Source organism: Furipterus horrens, unplaced genomic scaffold (assembly GCF_987537825.1).
Source record: "Furipterus horrens unplaced genomic scaffold, mFurHor1.1.pri manual_scaffold_6, whole genome shotgun sequence".
Lineage (NCBI taxonomy): Eukaryota > Metazoa > Chordata > Mammalia > Chiroptera > Furipteridae > Furipterus > Furipterus horrens.
In genome coordinates, this window is record NW_028327176.1 from 188,833,906 (window position 1) to 188,853,507 (window position 19,602).

The following is a 19,602-nucleotide window of genomic DNA, read 5'->3' on the forward strand; positions in this document are numbered from 1 at the left end:
TTCACAAAAGTATGCAGGCTAAAAGGAATTGACAAGAAATGTTCAAAGTCATGAAAAGCGGGGACCCCAACGCCAAGATTGCGTGCGCCATTTAGAATGAAAGGACAGATAAAGAGGTTCTCAGACAAAAAAAAAAAACAAAAAAAACTAAAGGAGCTCATCATCGCCACACCGTTATTATATGAAATGTTACAGGGACTTGTTTAAGAGAAAGATTAAAACTATGAACAATAAAATGGAAAAAATACAAATCTGTCAACAATTAGATCTAAAAATCAAACTAAGCAAACAGGAAGAACAGAGACAGAATCATGGATACGGAGAGTGTTTTGATGGGAGCCCGATGGAGGGGGTGTGGGGGAGGAGGGGAGGGGACTAAGAAGTACAAATAGGTAGTTACAGAATAACCACGGGGATGTACAGTACAGCACAGGAAATTGGAGCAGCCAAAGAACTTGCACGCATGACCCAGGGACATGACCAATGGTGGGGGGACTGCCTGAGGGGGTGCTGGGCGGAGGGGGACAAAGGGGGAAAATCAGGACAACTGTAATAGCATAATCAAAAAATATAAATTTAAAAAATAATTGGTAGAATGTTTTCCATTGTGTGAAAACCTAAATCACCACTTGATGGCACCAAAAAACAGGAAACCCAAAGAGCTTCTTGTCCAAGGGATGGGGGGGGCTCCGGTCACTTAAAACTCCATTCTCCCCAAATGTGAGGCGTGGATGCCGGTGTTTGGACTAAGTTTGATGCATTTTTGTCCTTGGGAGAGCTCGTCACCCTGCCTCCCTTCCCCAGGCCTGGGACGTAGTTTCAGTTTAAAAATGACCCCTGAAGCCACGAAGAAGCTTCCTGGGGACTTGGAGGTGGCCACGTGCGTCTGGAGGACTGGAGCCTCCGGGGTCCATTTCAGAACAGACCGAGGACAGTGAGGGGCAAATGCCGGCTGTGGAGTCCCTATGGGAGCTGGACGTGGGACCGAGGGAGGGAGGTGGGGACACGTGACACCTTGCTCAAACCCCAGGGGGTGAGAACTCCAGGAGAGGTGGCCCCAATCTGCTTCCCGCCTGGGACCCTGGGCGGAGGGGCCAGGGGACATCTGTCCCGCATGGATCAGGGTGTGGACCATGGACCAGTCCTTCAGTCTGTCCATTTTGTGATGGAGGTGGGCCCCGAGGGGCTCTCAAGCATGGGCCTCGGTTAGGGACCCCTGCTTCTGTGATGAGGACGGTGTTGGGCTGGTGAGTGTGTCCTTGCCATTGAGTCAGCTCTGACACTTGGTGACCCTGAGAAGGGCCAAAGCCATTGACACCTGACTGACCTCGATCTTTGTCTCTCCTTTGGGCCCTCAGGATCCAGGCCCCTTGCCACCAGGGGTGGAGGACTCCTCATTTAGGAGAGACTCGCCCTCCCAGATCCCTTCCTGAGGGCACCTGGCGTCGGCACCCCGAGAATCCTCTCTGGTGGGGATGAGGAGACCAAGCGCCCAGGACAGCAGGACTTGGACTGCGTGCCAGCAGCAGGGAGGGAGCAACTCAGTCGCCCGGGGCCCCTGGCTTGGCAGAGGCGGCGGCAGCCTCTAGGAGCTGATTCTGCCGCACGGTTTTAGCGTAGTGCCGTTGTTTGTGGCCGTCTAAGTTAGCCTGGATTTTTCTGTCCTCCTGGAGCGTCTGGGAAGTAGCTAATGTCCTTTTAATAAATCCCCTTTCTACTCAGATCAGCCAGCGTCTGTTTCTGCTGTTCGCAGTGAGACCCCAGCTGGTCCACGTCCCTTGGCACAGATGGAGCTTCGGGCCGGGACTACCTGCAAAGTACCTTCTGGGTTGTTTTAGGGAAAGTGTATTCGATTGTTGATTCCAAGGGTTCCCGAACACTGCGTCGCAAGAAAGACGTGTGGGCTTGGTCTGTAAGCATGTCCCCCAAGCGCGCACTCTTACACATGATATCCTCCAACGACCCCCGTACCCATCAGCGGATAAATAAATATCACACACACGTCCCATTCACTACCACAGAATTTTATGCAGCCTTCGAAAGGGATGAGATTCTGACGCAGGCTGCCCCACGGATGAACCTTGAAGACATCCCGCTGCGTGGAATAAGCCAGACACAGAAGGACAACTACTATCTGATTCCACTTACAGGAGGTCCCCAGAGCAGTCAGACTCGGAGAGACAGAAAGCAGAGTCGAGGCTGCTGGGCGGGGGGGAGGGGGGCAGTGTTTCGCGGCGTGGAGTTCGGCCTGGGAAGGTGAGAGCGTCACGGAGAATGGCAGAGATGGTTGTGCACAAGGTCATGACCGTGCTGCGCACCCCGCATGGCACACTCAGAAATGTTTAAAAAGGTACATTTCAGGGTTTTTTTTTTTAACTTTATTTTCAGAGAGAGGGGAAGGGAGGGAGAAAGAGAGGGAGAGAAACATCAACGTGAGAGAAAAACATTGATCGGCCACCTCTCATACACACCCAGACCGGGGATCGAACCTGCAACCCAGGCATGTGCCCTGACCAGGAACCAAACCGGCGACCCTTAGCTTTGTGGGATGACACCCAACCAACTGAACCACACTGGTCAGGACAGGGTATGTATGTTTTAACATAAGAAATTACCTACATAATAAAATGCCCTCCAATGAGAAGGTTTTGTGTATCAGTCTGTTTGAGCGCAAGACTTGAAACCTATGTCAAATTAGATTTCCTACTCTTTTTCTAAAGTATATTTTATTGATTATGTTGTTACAGTAGTCCCAATTTTTCCCCTTTGCTCCCCTCTGCCCAGTATCCCCTTTCCCCCAGCAATCCCACTCCCCTAGTTCATATCCATGGGTCGTGCATATAAGTTCTTTGGCTTCACCCTTTCCTATATTATTCTTAACATCCCCCTGTCTATTTTGTACCAACCAATTATGCTTGTTACTCCCTGCACCATTTCCCCATTTCTCCCCCTCCCCCCTCCCAGCTGACAACTCTCCAAATGATCCCCACACTTATGATTCTGTTCCTGTTCTGGTTGTTTGCTTAGTTTGTTTTTGTTTTTATTTTTTAGATTCAGTTATTGATAGTTGTGAGTTTATTGTCATTTTAATGTTCATAGTGTTGATCTTTTTCTTAAATAAGTCCCTTTAACATTTCATATAATAGTGGCTTGGTGATAATGAACTCTTTTAGCTTTACCTTGTCTGGGAAGCACTTCATCTGCCCTTCCATTCTAAATGATAGCTTTGCTGGATAGAGTAGTCTTGGTTGTAGGTCCTTGCTTTTCATCCCCTTGAATACTTCTTGCCAGACCCTTCTTGCTTGCAAAGTTTCTTTTCAGAAATCAGCTGATAGTCTTATAGGCACCCCTTTGTAGGTAACGCTCTGCTTCTCTCTTGCTGCTTTTAAGATTTTCTCTTTATCTTGAACCTTTGGCATTTTACTTATGATGTGTCTTGATGTGGTCCTTCTTGGGTCTACCTTCTTTGAGACTCTGTGCTTCCTGGACTTGTATGTCTATTTCCTTCACCAAATTTGGGAAATTTTCCTTCATTATTTTTTCAAATAATCTTTTGATTTCTTGTTCTTCCGCTTCTCCTTCTGGCACCCCTATGATTCAGATGTTGGCACGTTTAAAGTTGTTCCAAATATTCCTCAATTCTTGTTTCCTCATTCTGTACTGGTTGACTGTTTTTTCTTCCTTTTATTTCAAATCATTGATTTGAACCCTGATGTCTTTCCCATCACCATTGGTTTTGTGTGGATTTTCCTTCATTTCATTTAGCATAGCCTTCACTTCTTCCCTTACATGTCTGCCATAGTTAAGCATATCTGTCAAGTCTGTGAGCATCTTTATCACCAGTGTTTTGAACTCTGTGTCTTTGAGGTTGTGTATCTCCTCATCTGTGAGGTTGGCCATCTCCTCATCACTTAGCTCTCCCACTGGAACCTTGATCCATTCCCCACTTTGGGCCATACTTCTCTCTCTCCTCTTCTTGACAGGCTCCTGTGTTTGTTTGCCTCTGTGTCTTAGGTGGAGCTGCTGCACCTGTTATACTGTAAGGGGCAGAACATTAGGTATTCATAAGTACAGGGTGACCCATTTCACCATGTTGTGGTGCTGGGTGTCAGGAAGGGGTCCAAGAGGGGACAATGCCACTTGCTCAGCACTCCTTTGGCCAATAGTGCAACCTCCTTCTCTAGCACATGCTCTGAGAAGAACAAGAGCATGGCGGGCTTACCCTGTCCTGCTGGCCTGGCTCCCCTTTGCCACATGGTGGCTGTGGGATGGCGGGACAGCAGCCACATGCCATGTGGCCTTGTCCGAACCCCTGCAACTTGTCTGTGCTGTCCTCACCCTGAGCAATGGCTCCGAGCGGGGCAAAACTAAGAAGGCTGGTTTTATTTATGTCTCCTTATTTACGCCACCGCAGGCTGAGCAGTTTTGGTTTTGCCAGATAAAACTTTGGTCACTAGGCCAGGCAGCTCTAACACAGGCACGGCAGCCAGAAACCTCACGATGGTTTTCTGGGCTACAGCTGCTGACTGTCCCTCCATCCTTGGGGCAACACATGGACCTGACTTACCAAAAATGAGCCCTGTAGGTGGGTTTCGCCGGTTGGGGGGTGTACAGGTTGCTTTCAGACAACCGAAGCAAAGCCAGTTGGGTACACTTTCACCTTTGTCATCTGCCACCAAAATAACCTAGAAAGGATATACAGGGCCGTGGTAAGACACTCTGGTTTTACAAAAGAGAGCTAACAAGCCCTTACCTTCTAAGATATGACAGGCAGCGATAACAAAGGAGTCCCCCACACACCCCAAACAATGACGAGACATCAGTTTGGTGTCATGTTTCATGCAGGCTAGGGTTCGGGTCAGTAGGGACAGGCAGGTTCCGCACAATGCCAGGCTGGGGCTCTGTAGGCTTCCTGTCCTGTGGCGCGTGCATCAGACCATCCATCAGTGTTCAGGCCCCGTGGCCCCAGTACCACACGAGGCCACGCGGCGAGTACAGATGCAGTTCTCGCCCCAAGGGACTTTCATTTTAACAGGAGAAATCAGACTAACACTGAAGAAACAAGCATGACAGAACCAATATTGAAAATCGTGGTACTGATTCTAAACGTGGATGATTTATCCAGCTTATGCTTTCACTCGGCCAGGGCTGAATGCGTGAGGCATCGCTCTGCTTCAGAGAGCTAAGTTTTGTGGGGAAAACACACATGAACACGTAATTCTAGTAATATGAGGGGGACCCTAAAAGCCCATAATTATCTTCTGGAGCGTGGGCCCCTTGTAGTACAGGCTTCCCCCACTAGGTGAGTGTTCCAGGAGCCCATCTGTATCAGTATTCCAGCTGGCGTCGTTGTGAGAGGTTGCGTTCGGCTTCAGTGAATTTTTTTTTGAGGACTTTAGCCCGTTTCATGATGGATGATTTATAACGTAGCTGCCCACACTGTGCTGAGTGTTCAGTAGTTTTTGACCAAAATTGTCATGATCCCTGTGCTCCCCCCCATTCACCCCATCTCAAAGGAAATGTTTTGCCAGTTGGAAGGGGTGAAACAAAAAACAAACCAGCAGAAGCACTAAAAGGCATCAAAATCAACCTGCTCAAAAACTGCTCTGAGCAGCAGGAAAAACCATCTTGACATGTGTATTGCATCAAATGAGGAGGGCTCTGAAGGTGACTGAAGTTTGAACATGTAAGAATAAACACACAGTTTTTCATAAATAGATTCCAGGTTTTCCTGGGTCCCCCCTCATACGTTCTAACGGGTGCTATTAGACACTTTAGTGAACTGTCTGCACGGATCCGGAGTCCCTGCTAATTGTGGGAGTCCCCATGTGTAAATTGCTTTCCTTTGCAGGTGACTTATTTTTTCAGTCGCCGTGAGGATACAGTAGGTGAAAACATTTTTTCCAAAATCCACAGTTATCGGCTGAAAAAGGACAATGAGTACAAGTTTAATGGAGCCCAGATCTGGCCTCAGACTAAATCAGTAATTTCAAACATTTTTCTTTTAAGCAGCCATGTGGTCCATTTCCAAAGGCAGGTTAAGTATGTGTCTTCAGGCTTCCTAGCAGGAGAAGAAACGAACGAGAGGAACAATTACACACTTTGGGAGCTCTTTTGACCCGAGCACCCCACTGCTGCCACCCCGAGAGGGACTCGGTGGGCACCATGGGAAGGGTGGGAGCCCGTTCCTGCGTGAACACAGCGCTGACCTCTTCATGTCTCTGTTTTCAGAGCCTCTAAATGCTTGCTGATGAATATCTCCAAAGGGTGCCTTAGAAATTACAGTGTATGGAGGGCCAACGCGACGCGGGCCAAGTATGCAGCGCTGACCCCGGGGTGATGTTTAGAACATCCAGAGGAATGGACAGGCTCCATGTCCCAAGGCTGTGCTCCAAAAATATTCTTTCTCACAACTGGATGTTTTCATGGTGTTTGGACAAGCAAGAGCACGTGATGACCATCTAGGTAAGGAGTCCAGAGGGCAAAGATCTGTGCAGCCACCGAGGCGCTGATTCCCAGGCGAAGGAGACCTTGCAGGTATTAACATTAAGGGGCCTGCCCGATACCTGTGTCTGTCCGAATGCCCCCCACAGCACGTGTCCTCCCCCGCCCCTTGGCGCGGAGAGTTGTCTTTGATGAAGGACTGCTGGCCTCATTTGGGGTCATTTCACATTCTCCTCATCACTCTGCAAAGGCAGGAAGAGTCTCCTTTCTGGCAGCTTCCAAATACAGGGGGGAGAGGGTTGCTCAAGACTAGGGACCCAGCCCTCCACAGCTGGGTCTAATCTGTAGCCCCAATCTGTTTTGGACCCTTCCCAGGGTTTAGCCAGGAGTCCGTCTGCTCCCTTAACTTTCTCGCAGATTTGCTCCGCCCCATTGTGTTACCTGCCTTGGGCTCTGCCCCACCAGGCCGTCCTGTCTAGTTGCAGGACATTGGGGAGAAAATGACATTTCTCTTTAAGATTTGTTGTTTGAGAAAAGTGCACAGAAACGTGAAGATCATCACTCAACCCATCCCAGGACAAGGTAGGGTAGGGGAAGCCTGGACAAGATTCCCCAAGGCTGATGGGATGCGGATCAGCCTGGGAGAGTTCTGCTCGCAGGGTTTTCTCCGGGAGTCTTATCTGACCAGTGAGATCTGAAGTCTCTCTTGCAGGATGGAGGGCAGAGGGTGGGAGAGCCCTGCTCTGAGGTCCTGTCGATCAAACGGATGGGGTCAAGAGTCCCTCATCACGCCAGTCAAATGTGCACGCCCGAATGTCTGGTGTACCGCAAGTCAAGTCGCTCTGCTTCCAAATGGTGAACCAAGACAATTTGTACTTAGTTGTCTGCCATCCCGGGGACTTGCTGTGTCTCAGCCCTGACGCTGGAGCCTGGCATCTCCCCGTGGCTGCGCACATGGCTGTTCCCTCCTGGCTGTCCTCATTCTCCCTTTCTGACCCCTAGGGCGGTGCTGGGCTCGGTGAGGCGCTCACCGGCTTTCTCGCCATGACCCGAGGCTCAGCCTCTAGGGCAGAGCAGCGTTCCTTCCAGATGAGGATACATTCTAGGCTGTGAGTGGAATTCCCTGGGCCCCCCTGGGGTCAGCCCTGAGCAAGCACCCACGGCATCGAGAGGGTTTGGGACCCAAGAGTGACATTCTGATGGGAGAAAAGAATTTTATTACTTGTGGGTCTACGTCCGGGCCCTACCGCTTCCAGGCTCAATCGTTTAGAGGTGGGTTCCCTGGCCTTCTGGGTTACTAAAATTCTACTTTCTTTGCCTGTCCAAGTCCTTCCTCAAGCCTCTACTCCATCTTTCCCTGTCGTTTGAGGGCAGAAAGAGGGATGTTGTTTCTTTAGGAAACTTCAGAAGGTGCGACTCGGCTTGTGGAGGTGAAGCTAGAACCTCCTTCCACGGGGGCCTCCGAGAAGCACCCACGTCACTTCCCCAGGCTCCGCGGGCCCTGCCACCCGTTCTCCGTTCTCCTTTCTCCGTGCGCCTCCCTCCCCCCAACACCCCCCTTTGCCTCTCAAAGGGAGGAGGAGCACTGCTCACAAAGACAAGCCAGGCACAGAAATAGCCAGCCTATTTGTGGCTCAAGTGCGAGCAGTTTTATTTTTACAGAGAGTTGCTGTATTTTCCCTAAATGCAAATCATTACCACAGATGAAGCTCCCGCTCCCGCTGCAAGCCTTCCTGCTTTTGTTAGTGGCGCATTCGTCACCAAACAATGGGTGCCTTCTCCCACCCACTCCATCTGGAGGAAGAGAGCGCGGCTCTGCCAGGCTCCCCGCCATGCCCAGGCCGCACGCCCTCTGCCTGTAGGACCCCCGGCCCCTCCAGCCTGGTGGCTCCTTCCTCATTCACCTCCTTGTGACTTTCATCAATTTCCAAATCTGGCAGCTTGGGTTCGGCCAGTGTGCACAGACTTCTGTGTCTGGTCGGAGCTGGAAAAAGCAAACTGGTGATGTCCTGTGTCCCGTTGATTTAAATAGTGACGTTGGAGTCTTCCTTCCAGTTGGTCACTCTGCTCTGGGTTTCCCAGTCCCCACAGGGACAGCGTGAATGTTCATAAAATCCAGACAGCCCCTGAGCTTCTGAGACGCAGCACGTGTGAGCAGAAGAGACAAGCAGGTCCTTCTGTCCCCCCGCCCCCCCTCATTCCTCCTTCCCCCAGGGGTCTCTTCCTTCCCAACCGTGACTTGGGAACTGTCTCAGACAACCTGTTCCTTCTCTCCTGTGGCACTTCCCTCCGTGTGTCTGGTCCCCTTTCCACGGAGCACGCCTTCCTTTCTGCCTCCCGTGGTCCCGGTTTTCTTTTCAGTCTCCCATTGTCCTCTGGGGACAGTAAACTTCTTCAGGAGGCTGACCTTTTCCTCCCTTGGAACTTCACACCCAGGTAACGAAATGCTCTCGCAGCTCCTCCGCGGGACAGAGGTCACCTGCCTGTCCTATCCAGTAGATGCCCCAACTCTCACCTCGTGCCGCCTGTGGATTTAGGGGACATCCCCTTTCTCCCCGTTCTTCCCCACGGAGGACGGAGTGCAGGTCGGCTTCCCCCAGGAGCAGCCCGTCTGGCCTGGGCTCTCACTGCTTAGGAAAACAGCCTGAGGAAAACTTCCGAGCGGGGTTCCCGAGTCTGCTTTCCCACGGAATCGGACCTCGCCTTCCCACCCTGTATGGATCTCACTGGTCTCAGGGGTCCGGGGCTGGGTTGACACAGTGACCGCGAAGCCATACCTTGGAAAAGGAGGAAATGCCACTGCATGTGAGGCGGTGGGGTGGGCGGGTCCTCCCTGCAGGGCTTGGCTCGTCCCACCACCCCGAATTCTCCTGCATGGCCTCTGCGCCTTTATGTGGGGCCTGTGGGAAAGGGGACAGGAGCCAGGGGAAGGAACTGCGCTGCGTGGGCCAGAAGCTGCCGCGACCGGAACCTGCGGCTCCCGGCCATGGCCTCTGAGCCGGCTGAGGGCCACCTGGGCGTGCCCCTCGCCCTCGGAAGCCCCTCGGGCTTTCTCTCTCCTCCATCACAGCACATTGTACTTACACGCTGGACCCTGAAAATGGGTTGTAGGAAGGGAAAGGACGCTTAATCGCTGAGCACTGTCCCTCACTGTGCAGGTGTGTACCTACATCCTACCGAACCAGAGCTACTTTTTGCACTGTTCTGATTAGCTCCACTTTGCAGGTGACAAAACTGAGTCTTAAAGAGCTTGGCAGAGATCACGTGGCTGATTACAGGCTGAGTGAGGAGTCTGAGCTGCTGCCATCGTTCTGACACGTGACTTTGCCCCTCCATAGGGCACGTCTGCGGCTCATCGCCCTCCTTCTGGCCCCGGAGGTTCCAGGGGTCACATCTCGCATGATCACCGGTGTGTTCCCGCTCCGGAGCACCATGAAGGGTTTCACTCGAGTGTGTCACTGAATGACGCTATTTGAACAGGGCTCCTGCTGATAAGCGTGGGACCATCTGCTTGGCACATCTCAGCCGTGGGGGAGCAGCTCTGATTTCCGAGAAGGGAGGCTGCAGCCAGCCTTGGAGGAGATACTGGGACCAGAGACCCTGCAGGCTTGTGGGGCAGCAGCGCCCCGGGATGTGAAGGGCCGGCCTTTCTGCTGCCACCTCCGACCCTCCCGGAGCCAGTGGAGCTAGTGAGTCTGCACCCCACTTTTTCGTTGTTCAGCTGTGCTTGGCAGCCAGAGTAAGATTCTCCCTCTTCAAAAAGCTATTGCCTGGGCAACTCTTTCTGCGCGGCTTGTTTTTACAGCGTGTTCGCCGTTCGGTGTATGTTGGCAAAGACCTTTGTCTCCTCCTGCATTTGTTTTGGAAAATGTGCTTCTTTGTTGGGTTAACTGTCCTCAAACATAGTTTTTCAACTTCAGGGTTGAGAGTTCTGCGTTAGCTTTTTCTTTTTTTGACTCACGATCGGGGGGCAAGAGTCTTTGGATCAATTTATTTATAAAGGAGTTGGGGTTTGAAAGGATTGTTACTGTATTTGACTTTTCTGGGGAAATCGCTTGATTAGAAGTAAGCGGCCATGACCAGAGGCACGTTGGGCGGGTTCTTCTTTGCCTTTCCTGAGCAGGCGCCCGCGTTAGCCCCGGCCTCTGCTGCTTATGAAGTCAGGTGCGCAGTCCTCGGGGGGCCGGGTGTCTGTGAAGAGGAATCTCCTGCTCAGTCTTGATTTTTGGTGTGAGTGTCTTGGCCGTGCTTCCCAGGCAGATGGGTTGGGGGAATGGGGGAAAATGGTGGGTGTCGCTGGACTGCTGTGCACACAGCAATGAGGAAATAGGCCAAGCTTTCTCAGCCTCGGCACCGTGACAGTTTGTGGTGGACAGTTCTCTGTTGTGGGGGGCTGTTCTGTGCATTGCAGGGTGTTTAGCAGCATCCCTGGCCTTGATCCACTAGATGCCGATGGCCCCCTCTTCTCAGTTATGACAACCCAAATCCCCAGAAGTGTCCAATGTCCCCTAGGGGACAAGACCATCCCCCATTTTGAGACCAGCGCTCTGAGGGGGTCCTGCTGTACACTTGGAAAGGGAGCGAGGAGTTTCTGCCGCTCCGTGCAGATGGCTCAGTTGTTAGGAAGACGGGAACGGGGTGTTTTGCACCCAGACAGATGTACCCGCCCGGCACATTCCCGTCGGACCCCTCACCTGCCATGGAAGCCCCGCCTCCCAGATGGGTCTCTGTTTGCCCAGGTTACTACGCACACACGCAGAAGAGAATTTGCCCTTTTCTCTGGGGCTGCGCACCTGGAAGGCCTCGCCGAGTGCAGGCCTCTCTTTCTGGCTGCCTAGGAACAAGACCCGTTTCAGAGGTCCCACCTGAACCCTTGTTTTGTTGGCTTTTCTCTTTTCTGTTCCTTCCTTCCTCCCTCCCACCTTCCTCCCTTCCTTCCTCCCTTCCTTCCTTCCTCCCTTCCTTTCTCCCTTCCTCCCTTCCTTCCTCCCTCCCTTCCTTCCTCCCTTCCTCCCTTCCTTCCTCCCTCCCTTCCTTCCTCCCTTCCCTCCCTCCCACCTTCCTTCCTTCCTCCGTCCCAGAGTGATGTGCTAGACTGAGCACCTAGGACCATGGCTGGACTGTGGCCAACTAAGTGGGACCGTGGAAAGAAACGTTTGCTTCTCAGATCCCTAAGAGGGAACTTCAGCAGGTGGAAGTGTGCAGCACTGAAAACTCTCTCTCCCACTAAAGCCGAGACAGAAACACCCCACAGCCCTGCCTGCCTTGAGTCTCTGTACTGTTCTGTCCGCCCCACTGTCCTCCCATCCCGCGCGGTTCTGTGACAGGTAGACGCAGGGAGCGTTGGCCCGGGACCGGCCAGGACTCGCGCTCTGCGGGGCCACCGCGCCCGTTTCCCCTGCGGGCCGATGCGTGATCTCCGTTCGGCATTTCCGTGAGGCTCGGGACTGGCTAAGTGCTGTTCAGTCTCTAGCTCCCCCTGCACCCCAGTCCCTCAGACACGCACGAAACTGGCATCTCAGTGACAGAGCTGAGGCCGGAGGGGCAGAGCCCGCCTCAGGGGCAGGCAGACTTGCAGTCCCCCCCGCACGGTAACCGGAACCACGGCATCCCTTTCTTCTCAGACGCCTCTTCTGCATGGGGGTGCCATACTGCCTGGCGTGCTTTAGGTTTCTGCGTGGGGCGGCTGTCACGTACACCCTCTGCCCAGCCCCCTGCCTGCCGTGGCCTGCGTGAGGTGTCGCAGCCTGAGCAGGTGAGGATCGCGCCCAGGGGCAGCCCGGCTGGGGCGAGGGTGGCAGTGTGGATGTGACAGGGGGAAGAGGCCATCTGCACGGCAGGTGAAGGGACCTGGCTCCAGGTTCAGAGCTCCTGCTGGGTGACGAGTCTGTCCTAGGGCGCTGCAGTGGGGGCCTGCCGTGAGGTAAGCGCCCAACCCAGCGAGGAGGACATCTGTGCGCGGGTGGGGGGTGGGCAGTGGCAGACCACAGGGGATTGTTTACCCACAGGCGATCTGACCAAATAACTAAATATATTAAGGAGAGTGGGATCCAAGCTTCTCACCCTCAGAGAAGGGAGTTACAAATATGGAGAGGAAGAAAACAAAACTGAACTCAACATATTGGTGTAAGTCTAATATACTGGTTATCTAGAGTTATGTTTATATTATAATTATACATATAAAGATATAGAAATATAGGTGTCAGTGTGTGTATGTATGACCGTCCATGGAAAAGGCTTGGGAGCAGTGACACCCTCAAAGCCGTGGGCACACCCAGCACCCAGATCTTGGCTTCTAAATACCCTTTTCTACTGAAAGGAAGCAGGGCTCCTTGGAGAAGCGGCTTATTCTAGGGACCGGGGCAGGACCGTACAGGAGGCGTAGTGCCTGATAAAACACCCAGAAGCAACTGGCGTGTCTAAGCTAGAAGATTATTAAAAATAAATGATGGTACGTCCAACTAGTGACTCTTAAAGCCATGTCTTTAAAGCATAAGGTGACAAAGAACATGTTTACAGCATGCTACTGAACGAAAAACAGCAGGATACCAAAAGGTTATAAAAACATAACCTCAGTCTGTAAAGAGAGTGTGTATGAGCCGTAGAAAAAAAGAGTAAAAAACAACATCCCAAATGTTTAATTGTGTTCATTTTGAGTAGTGGTTTCGTGTGTGATTTTTTAATGGAAAGTTTCCAAATTTTCTTCAATGAATACATATTGTTTTATAATTAGAAAGTAAAGCAGTAAAAGCCCCCCCCCCCCCCCCGCTTGTGTTAAGGCGGCACAGAACGTAAGACGAGCCTACCGGGGCGAGCACCTTTTCAGAGGCAAGTCTTGTGTGCAGCAGAGCTGTGGAATCGCAGCAGGGTTTGAACGCATAGAGCACGCGGTGACTCCAGCCCTACGCTGGCCAGGTCACAACTAGAAATCTCAAAGTCACAGCTAGAAATCAAGCAAGTCTTCGGGGGGACAAAAAATCCCTTCCCCGTCAGGGAATGTGATGCCCCCTGTTCCTTCAGCAGGAAGCATGAGAGGCTCACCAGACTGGAAAACATGCAGGAGAGAGGCTATAAAAGGTCAGGTCTTAAAAATAGGACGTGGCACTAGGGCAGAGGGCAGGCGCCCGAGAGTAAGAAGGAGCGCCCAGCTACGCGGCTTCCCTGAATTAGTTGTGGACGTTGGCCTCTCTCAGAATCTCTCCGGTTTCCATTTAGCTGTCTGCAGAGAGAGGGGGTTGGGCTGGGCAAATGGCGTCAGACTTTAAGTGGGAGACCAGCTCAGTTCTCGGTGAGAAGTGGGACCGGGACTCCTGCCTGCCTGGCTGGGTCCGGGATCAGCATCAGGATCGGGGACCAGGGAGCACCAGACACTGTGAGGCATGAGCCGTGAGGTCCAGTGCAGTGTGTCACCCAGGGGCTCTGAACTTGACCTGCTTATGAGTCCTTAGTTTTTCCTCCATGACGTGGGGACGATAACGCTTCCTTATCAGCCTCCCCAGGCTGGTTGGAGGCGGCAAGGCTGGCACGGAGGAGAGCTGTGTGCAGGGGCCACCCTGTCGCTCCCCCCGCCCCCGGGAGTCTGCTGTGACAGGGGGAGAGGGGAGGTGCGTAGCCCGTAGATGAGGCCTGACTGAAGGGTCCTAACCAGGCTGTGCTCCTCTGCCAGCCGTTCATTTCCTGTAGTCAGACCCCCACCCACGGCCCAAAGACTCCTCTGACCACTCACTGCCTGCCATGTCCCAGGACCTAGAATGGTGCCAGGCAGGGAGCTGGCCCCGACTTATTATTGGATGGGTGGATTTGGGGACACGGCTGTCTTACCTGCAAACTCCTCACCAAGCCTGGCCTCTGCTCAGTCATGCCATACATAGCACTGTGGATTCTGTCCGTGCGTGGGCTTGTGAGGGCCCTGGGGTCTCTCTTGTGTCTCATCAGAAAAGGAAGAGGAATCTGCCCCCATGAGACTAATTTCTAGCATCTCATAAGAACAGCTGAGGGAAGGGTTTGGGGGAGGGCGCTCAGGACAGTGAAGGCAGGGACCTCTCTGGGCTTCCGGCTCACACTCTGGGGAGGGGGAGGTAGCTCTCCCTCTCACCAGCCCCCTGGCGAGGCCAGGTGTCAGGCACAGCCATACTGAGACGAAAACTCGGAGACCTGGCAATGCTGGGGTGCTGCCGAGTCTCCCCCAGACACACTTAACGTCGTCAGAGACATTCAAACTCCACCAGTCATCACATCCATGTCCTGTTCTGGGCAAAGGGCAGGCATTTGCTAATTCAAATATTGTTTCGATCAACTTCCTAAGGGTTAATTATTGGCACATGTAAGGGCCCTGGTCTTCAAGGGCAAAGTTCAGAAAGCAAAGAACAGTATTTTAGCACCCTTCAAAAGAACCTCAAAAAAACTCCAAGGTCAAGGTAGAGTTGGAACAAGGGAGATGCTCTCAGCCGCTTCCCTTCGCCTCTCCCTGGCGGTGGAAGCGGCTTATGTATATAAAACCCCGTCTGCTGTCCTGTCTACCACTCCTGCTCCAAGTTAAAACAGAGCACCTGAACCGGCCGGTTTAGGATTCTGCAAAGGGGGCTGTGCACATATTTATTCTGCAGTTCAGAAAGCGTGAGGGAAAATGTCTGAGAATCTTTGCTTTGCAGGCGAAAACATGGAGCATTTTTCTTGGGTTCAGGTTGGTGCTTTCTTTAATGTCTGTCAACAGCGTGTTCCTGCGCTGCTGGGCCCATGCCACGTGGGCATGTACATACGTCTGCTACGCTCGCCATCTGTCACAGTGTCGGTTTGCACAGCTCACCTAGTCCGAGCGGCGCTGAGCTCCGTCGCAGAACTGGGACCGCAGGAAAGAAGTGTCTCTAATTGTTCACACTTACAAAATTGTTCAGTACATGAAGGAACAGAACTTGGCGAGCTATTCCTCTCACTTACACACCCCTTATGGCACTCCGTGGCTTACAAACGACAACAATCCTGCCCAAACATGTGTTTTGTCATCGCGTTTTAATGCAATTAACTTGGTTCCTTGGGCCAGGACACGAGGGGCAGGAGGGGAGGTCATCTTCCAAACGCCACTCAGGAAGCTCAGGCCAGACAGAGACGAAAGCCAGGAGTCCCAGCCTCTTGCTCTGCTGGGTCCCTTTGGCACTGAGACATAAGCAAACAATAATGCAGAATTAAAAGCTATTGGGGGAACAAAAGCAGTGATTAAACCCGTTTTCTCTTGGTGAGATGTCTAGTTTTATCTTCATTAGAGACAGAAGTGTACAGCTTATCATACTTTTTTGTATGAACATTACATGCGTGTAACATTTGTATGATCATAACCTTTGTATGCCTATAACATGAAGGCTGTGGTCCACAGCTGACATTTCCCCCTTTACTCCAATTCATCCATATTATTTATGGGTTTATTTATTTTTTACTTATTTACAGAAAATCGCCGGAAGAGCGCCAACCTGAGGCCCCCTCATGGGTTCGTCCAACGTGACATCATCTGTTGCCGAGGGGCCCACGAACGCCTCATCCAGCAGGAACACCTCTGCTGGGGACCCACGGCGGGAAATCCCAGTGGTGCACTGGGTCATTATGAGCATCGCCCCCCTGGGCTTGGTGGAAAACGGAACTCTCCTCTGGTTCCTCTGCTTCCGGATGAGAAGACACCCCTTCACTGTCTACATCACCCACTTGTCGATCGCGGACATCTCTCTGCTCTTCTGCATCTTCATTCTGACCGTCGACTATGCTTTAGATTATGAGCTCTCTTCTGGCTACTACTACACGATTGTCACATTATCGGTGACATTCCTGTTTGGCTACAACACGGGCCTCTATCTGCTGACGGCCATCAGTGTGGAGAGGTGCCTGTCTGTCCTGTACCCCATCTGGTACCGATGCCACCGCCCCAAGCACCAGTCGGCCTTCGTCTGTGCCCTTCTGTGGGCACTTTCTTGCTTAGTGACCACCATGGAATATGTCATGTGCATTGACAGTGACGGGCAGAGTCACTCTCAAAGTGACTGCAGGGCGGTGATCATCTTTATAGCCATCCTGAGCTTCCTGGTCTTCACTCCACTGATGGTGGTGTCCAGCACCATCCTGGCGGTCAAGATCCGGAAGAACACGTGGGCCTCCCATTCCTCGAAGCTGTACATGGTCATCACCGTCACCGTCGTCATCTTCCTCATTTTCGCCATGCCCATGAGGCTCCTGTACCTGCTGTACTATGAGTATTGGTCGGCCTTTAGGAGCCTCCACCACATTTCCCTGCTCTTCTCCACCATCAACAGCAGCGCCAACCCTGTCATTTACTTCTTTGTGGGCAGCAGTCGGAAGAAGCGGTTCAAGGAGCCCTTGAAGGTGGTTCTGACCCGGGCTTTCAAAGACGAAACGCAGCCCAGGCGCCAGGAGGACCATGGCAACACCACCACCGTCGAGACTGTCGTCTGAGGACAGAAAGGGTGGGACGCAGGTCATTCCTCGTCTGTGCTTGAAATACAGCGAAAGCATCTCCTCCGTATGACGCAGAAGGACACCCATCCCACATGCATGAGATACGAACTAACCATGAGATGGTACTCTTGTGCTGTATCTCCTGGAAATGCCTAGATACGATCCTCCATCATTTCGGTACCAATCCAAAAACTCTTTCCGTTCCTCCTCAGCTCTTGCGGCAGCATTTCCCCAAAACTATACAAATTATTCTAGAGGGAAGGTTTGCAGACGTGCACAGGAAAAGATAATGAGAATACTTGTTGGAACTTGAGGAAGTGGAGTCATGTAGCAGGAAGAACGTGGGTTTGGGACTCCGGTTGACTGTCATTGGCTGCCCGTGTGACCTCACGCAAGGGGTGTAACCTCTCAGAGTTTTGTTTGCTCACTTATAAAATGTTTGACAGTGACAGTCCACACATCCCGGGCTTGCGGGGAGATGAAATGGGAAGATAAGGTGGGCCAGCCCCTTGGCCCATTGTCAATGTTCAATGAATGTCAGTCTCTCCTTTAAGGGGAAGGAGAAATACGTACTTCCGTTCTGTAGAGCTCACACATAGCTCTATCATGTACCAATGTTACATGTTTTCGAATGTTGAATGTAGATGTATGAAGGTCTTTCTGCCTGCAGTGTGGAAGCCTTTCACAGGGCAGCGCCGCTATTAAAGACAGCCACAGATGTGCCAACATCCAGCAGCCTGTGTTAGAGCGTCATCTCAGGGCGCGAACAAAAATATTTGGCCGCCAGTGGAGGGTTGCTCGTGGCCTCCCTTCCCTCTGTGGGAATGCCGGTGTCATGGAAGTCTGTTTGGATGTGCTTTGCTTGATGTCACTTTTCACGAATGGAGCTTACGTCCAGACTCATGAAGGGGATTGCACTTCCCAAGCCCCCCACCCCTCCACGAAGAGGCAGGTTACTTACTTACAGCCACAGAGATCTCACCTGCAGCCAGGTGCGTGTTCCTGCTCCTCTGGGCTTCCTCTGCTCCTGAGTGCGCTTTCTGGGTGCCGTTCCGGAAGGAGGCTCAGTGGCAGGGGCTGGTGACAGTGTGGCCACGTCTCGGGGGAACTTTGCGGGACTTCTGCTCGCCTGCCCTGACTTGTGTCCATGTCTTGGGCCTCTTGTCCCAGGTGTTAGCTGGGATGCCCGTCATGGCCTCTAGACTGCATCGCTATGGCAGTTTCCTCTGGCCTCTTCCGGGCGCTCTGTGAAAACATCAGTGCCTCCCGTGGCTCTGTGGGGAGTGACATGTCCGCGCCTGTTGTCATTTATTTTAACTGATGGTCTCGGAAGGGCCCGAGAAGTCGTGATGAACCAGTTCTCTGTTGCTCCCTGTTTCTTCTCCATCCTCTTCCTTTAGGAAGAAACAGTCTCCTGTGAGCATGGGGACAGCTTGGCCGGTGGCGACGAGCCTGTCTCTCCCGCTTGGGGGCAGGTGGCTTTGCAGCGGTGACGACATTGGGTTCAGAAATGAGGCAGCTTGCTTTTGGGAGCCCCAGATGGGTGTGGAGCAATGACATTTAGAATGATCTTGTTTTTGATCAAAAACAGAGCATCTTCACCAGGAAGGAAGAGAGCATGGGGACCAGAGTGGCTGTCCTCTGTGCCTGGGCACCTCCCAGGAGCTGCGCTCGCCCCTTGGTCAGGGAGAATGGGATCCACCTCATCTTGTCTCCAGGGACCCTGGTGTCGAAGAGGAACGAAAGACTCTTAGAAACCGGGAGCTTTCGGCCAAGGGAAATACAGTGAACTGCTGGGAAGCCCCCACTCATTGCCTTTCTGCAGACGAAGTGGGGAGCTTGAATATGTTAATAAATATGAAAAGTCACGAGTAGCAAAGAGAAAGGACTCGGTGTTGGACACATCCTCTCTGTTTTTCACCTAAATGCATCCCCCGAAGTAAGGCCTAAGGTAAAACCTAAAACAGGAAATGTAAATACGCACATGTGGAGAGTAGACTAGCTGATTTATACCCACTGCGAGTCCAGGCAATATGCCTAAGTCATTGTAGGTGAGGAGGCACCATTCCCAAGAGTCCCCTGGGCCTGGGAAGAGGTTGTTGAGATTTGACGTCTGTTCTTGATGACGGGGAAGGGTCCGTAGCATTCATGTGACACATACTCATGGATGGCCTTCTCTGCCAAACCCCAGGGCGTGAACAAGGCCAAGGGCAGCAGGTGGAAGCTGCTGGAGTGGGGGTGGGGGGTGGCGGGGGGGAGAGAAGGGCAGGGCACCTACCGCCCTGAGCTGCATGTGGCTCAACCTCAGGAGTGTTACAAAGTCGGTGGCAGTCAAAGGGGGGGGGAAAAGAAGGAATGTGCCCTTTGTTTGCTTGAAGGCAGGACTTCAAAAGGCTAAAGAGGGCTGGGATTCCGAGCAGAGGACAAGCCTGAGTGAAGGCAAGGACAAGTCAACATGGGAGAAGCAAATCCAGCCTCTGTCACTGGTCTGATCTGGCTGCAGAGGAGGCTGCCGGGGACCCACGCGGTCCCGCTCACTGCCCCTCCCCTTTCTTTGCTGTTGTGGCCCCGCATTCTTCAGGTTCTTGGAAATGTGGCTCCCAGGCCTTCTGTCCACATCCATTGTCATTATCACCCAGTCTTGCCACGGTGGCCGCTCTAATTTCTTACCCCCACAAGCCCTGCTCCGGCCTCCATCTC

At 52.5% G+C, this 19,602-nt stretch overlaps 1 protein-coding gene and 1 long non-coding RNA gene across 2 annotated transcripts; one reads left to right on the top strand and one right to left on the bottom strand.

Moving 5' to 3' along the window:
• Positions 1-3,037: 3,037 nt before the first annotated feature.
• LOC150008034 (uncharacterized) lies at positions 3,038-13,473 on the bottom strand. The gene is made up of 3 exons (XR_016511873.1): positions 13,251-13,473; positions 4,568-4,685; positions 3,038-4,029 (listed from the first exon to the last, which is right to left on the bottom strand). It is a non-coding gene; the product is annotated as an uncharacterized LOC150008034 (long non-coding RNA).
• Positions 13,474-15,921: 2,448 nt separating this feature from the next.
• Positions 15,922-16,899, top strand: MAS1 (MAS1 proto-oncogene, G protein-coupled receptor). Its single transcript, XM_090280708.1, has one exon. It carries the CDS (start codon positions 15,922-15,924, stop codon positions 16,897-16,899), a length of 978 nt encoding a protein of 325 aa, XP_090136834.1.
• Positions 16,900-19,602: the final 2,703 nt, after the last annotated feature.

Coding starts and splice junctions, on each gene's coding strand:
- MAS1 (XM_090280708.1), top strand. CDS start 15,922: ATGGGTTCGTCCAACGTGACATCATCTGTTGCCGAGGGGCCCACGAAC.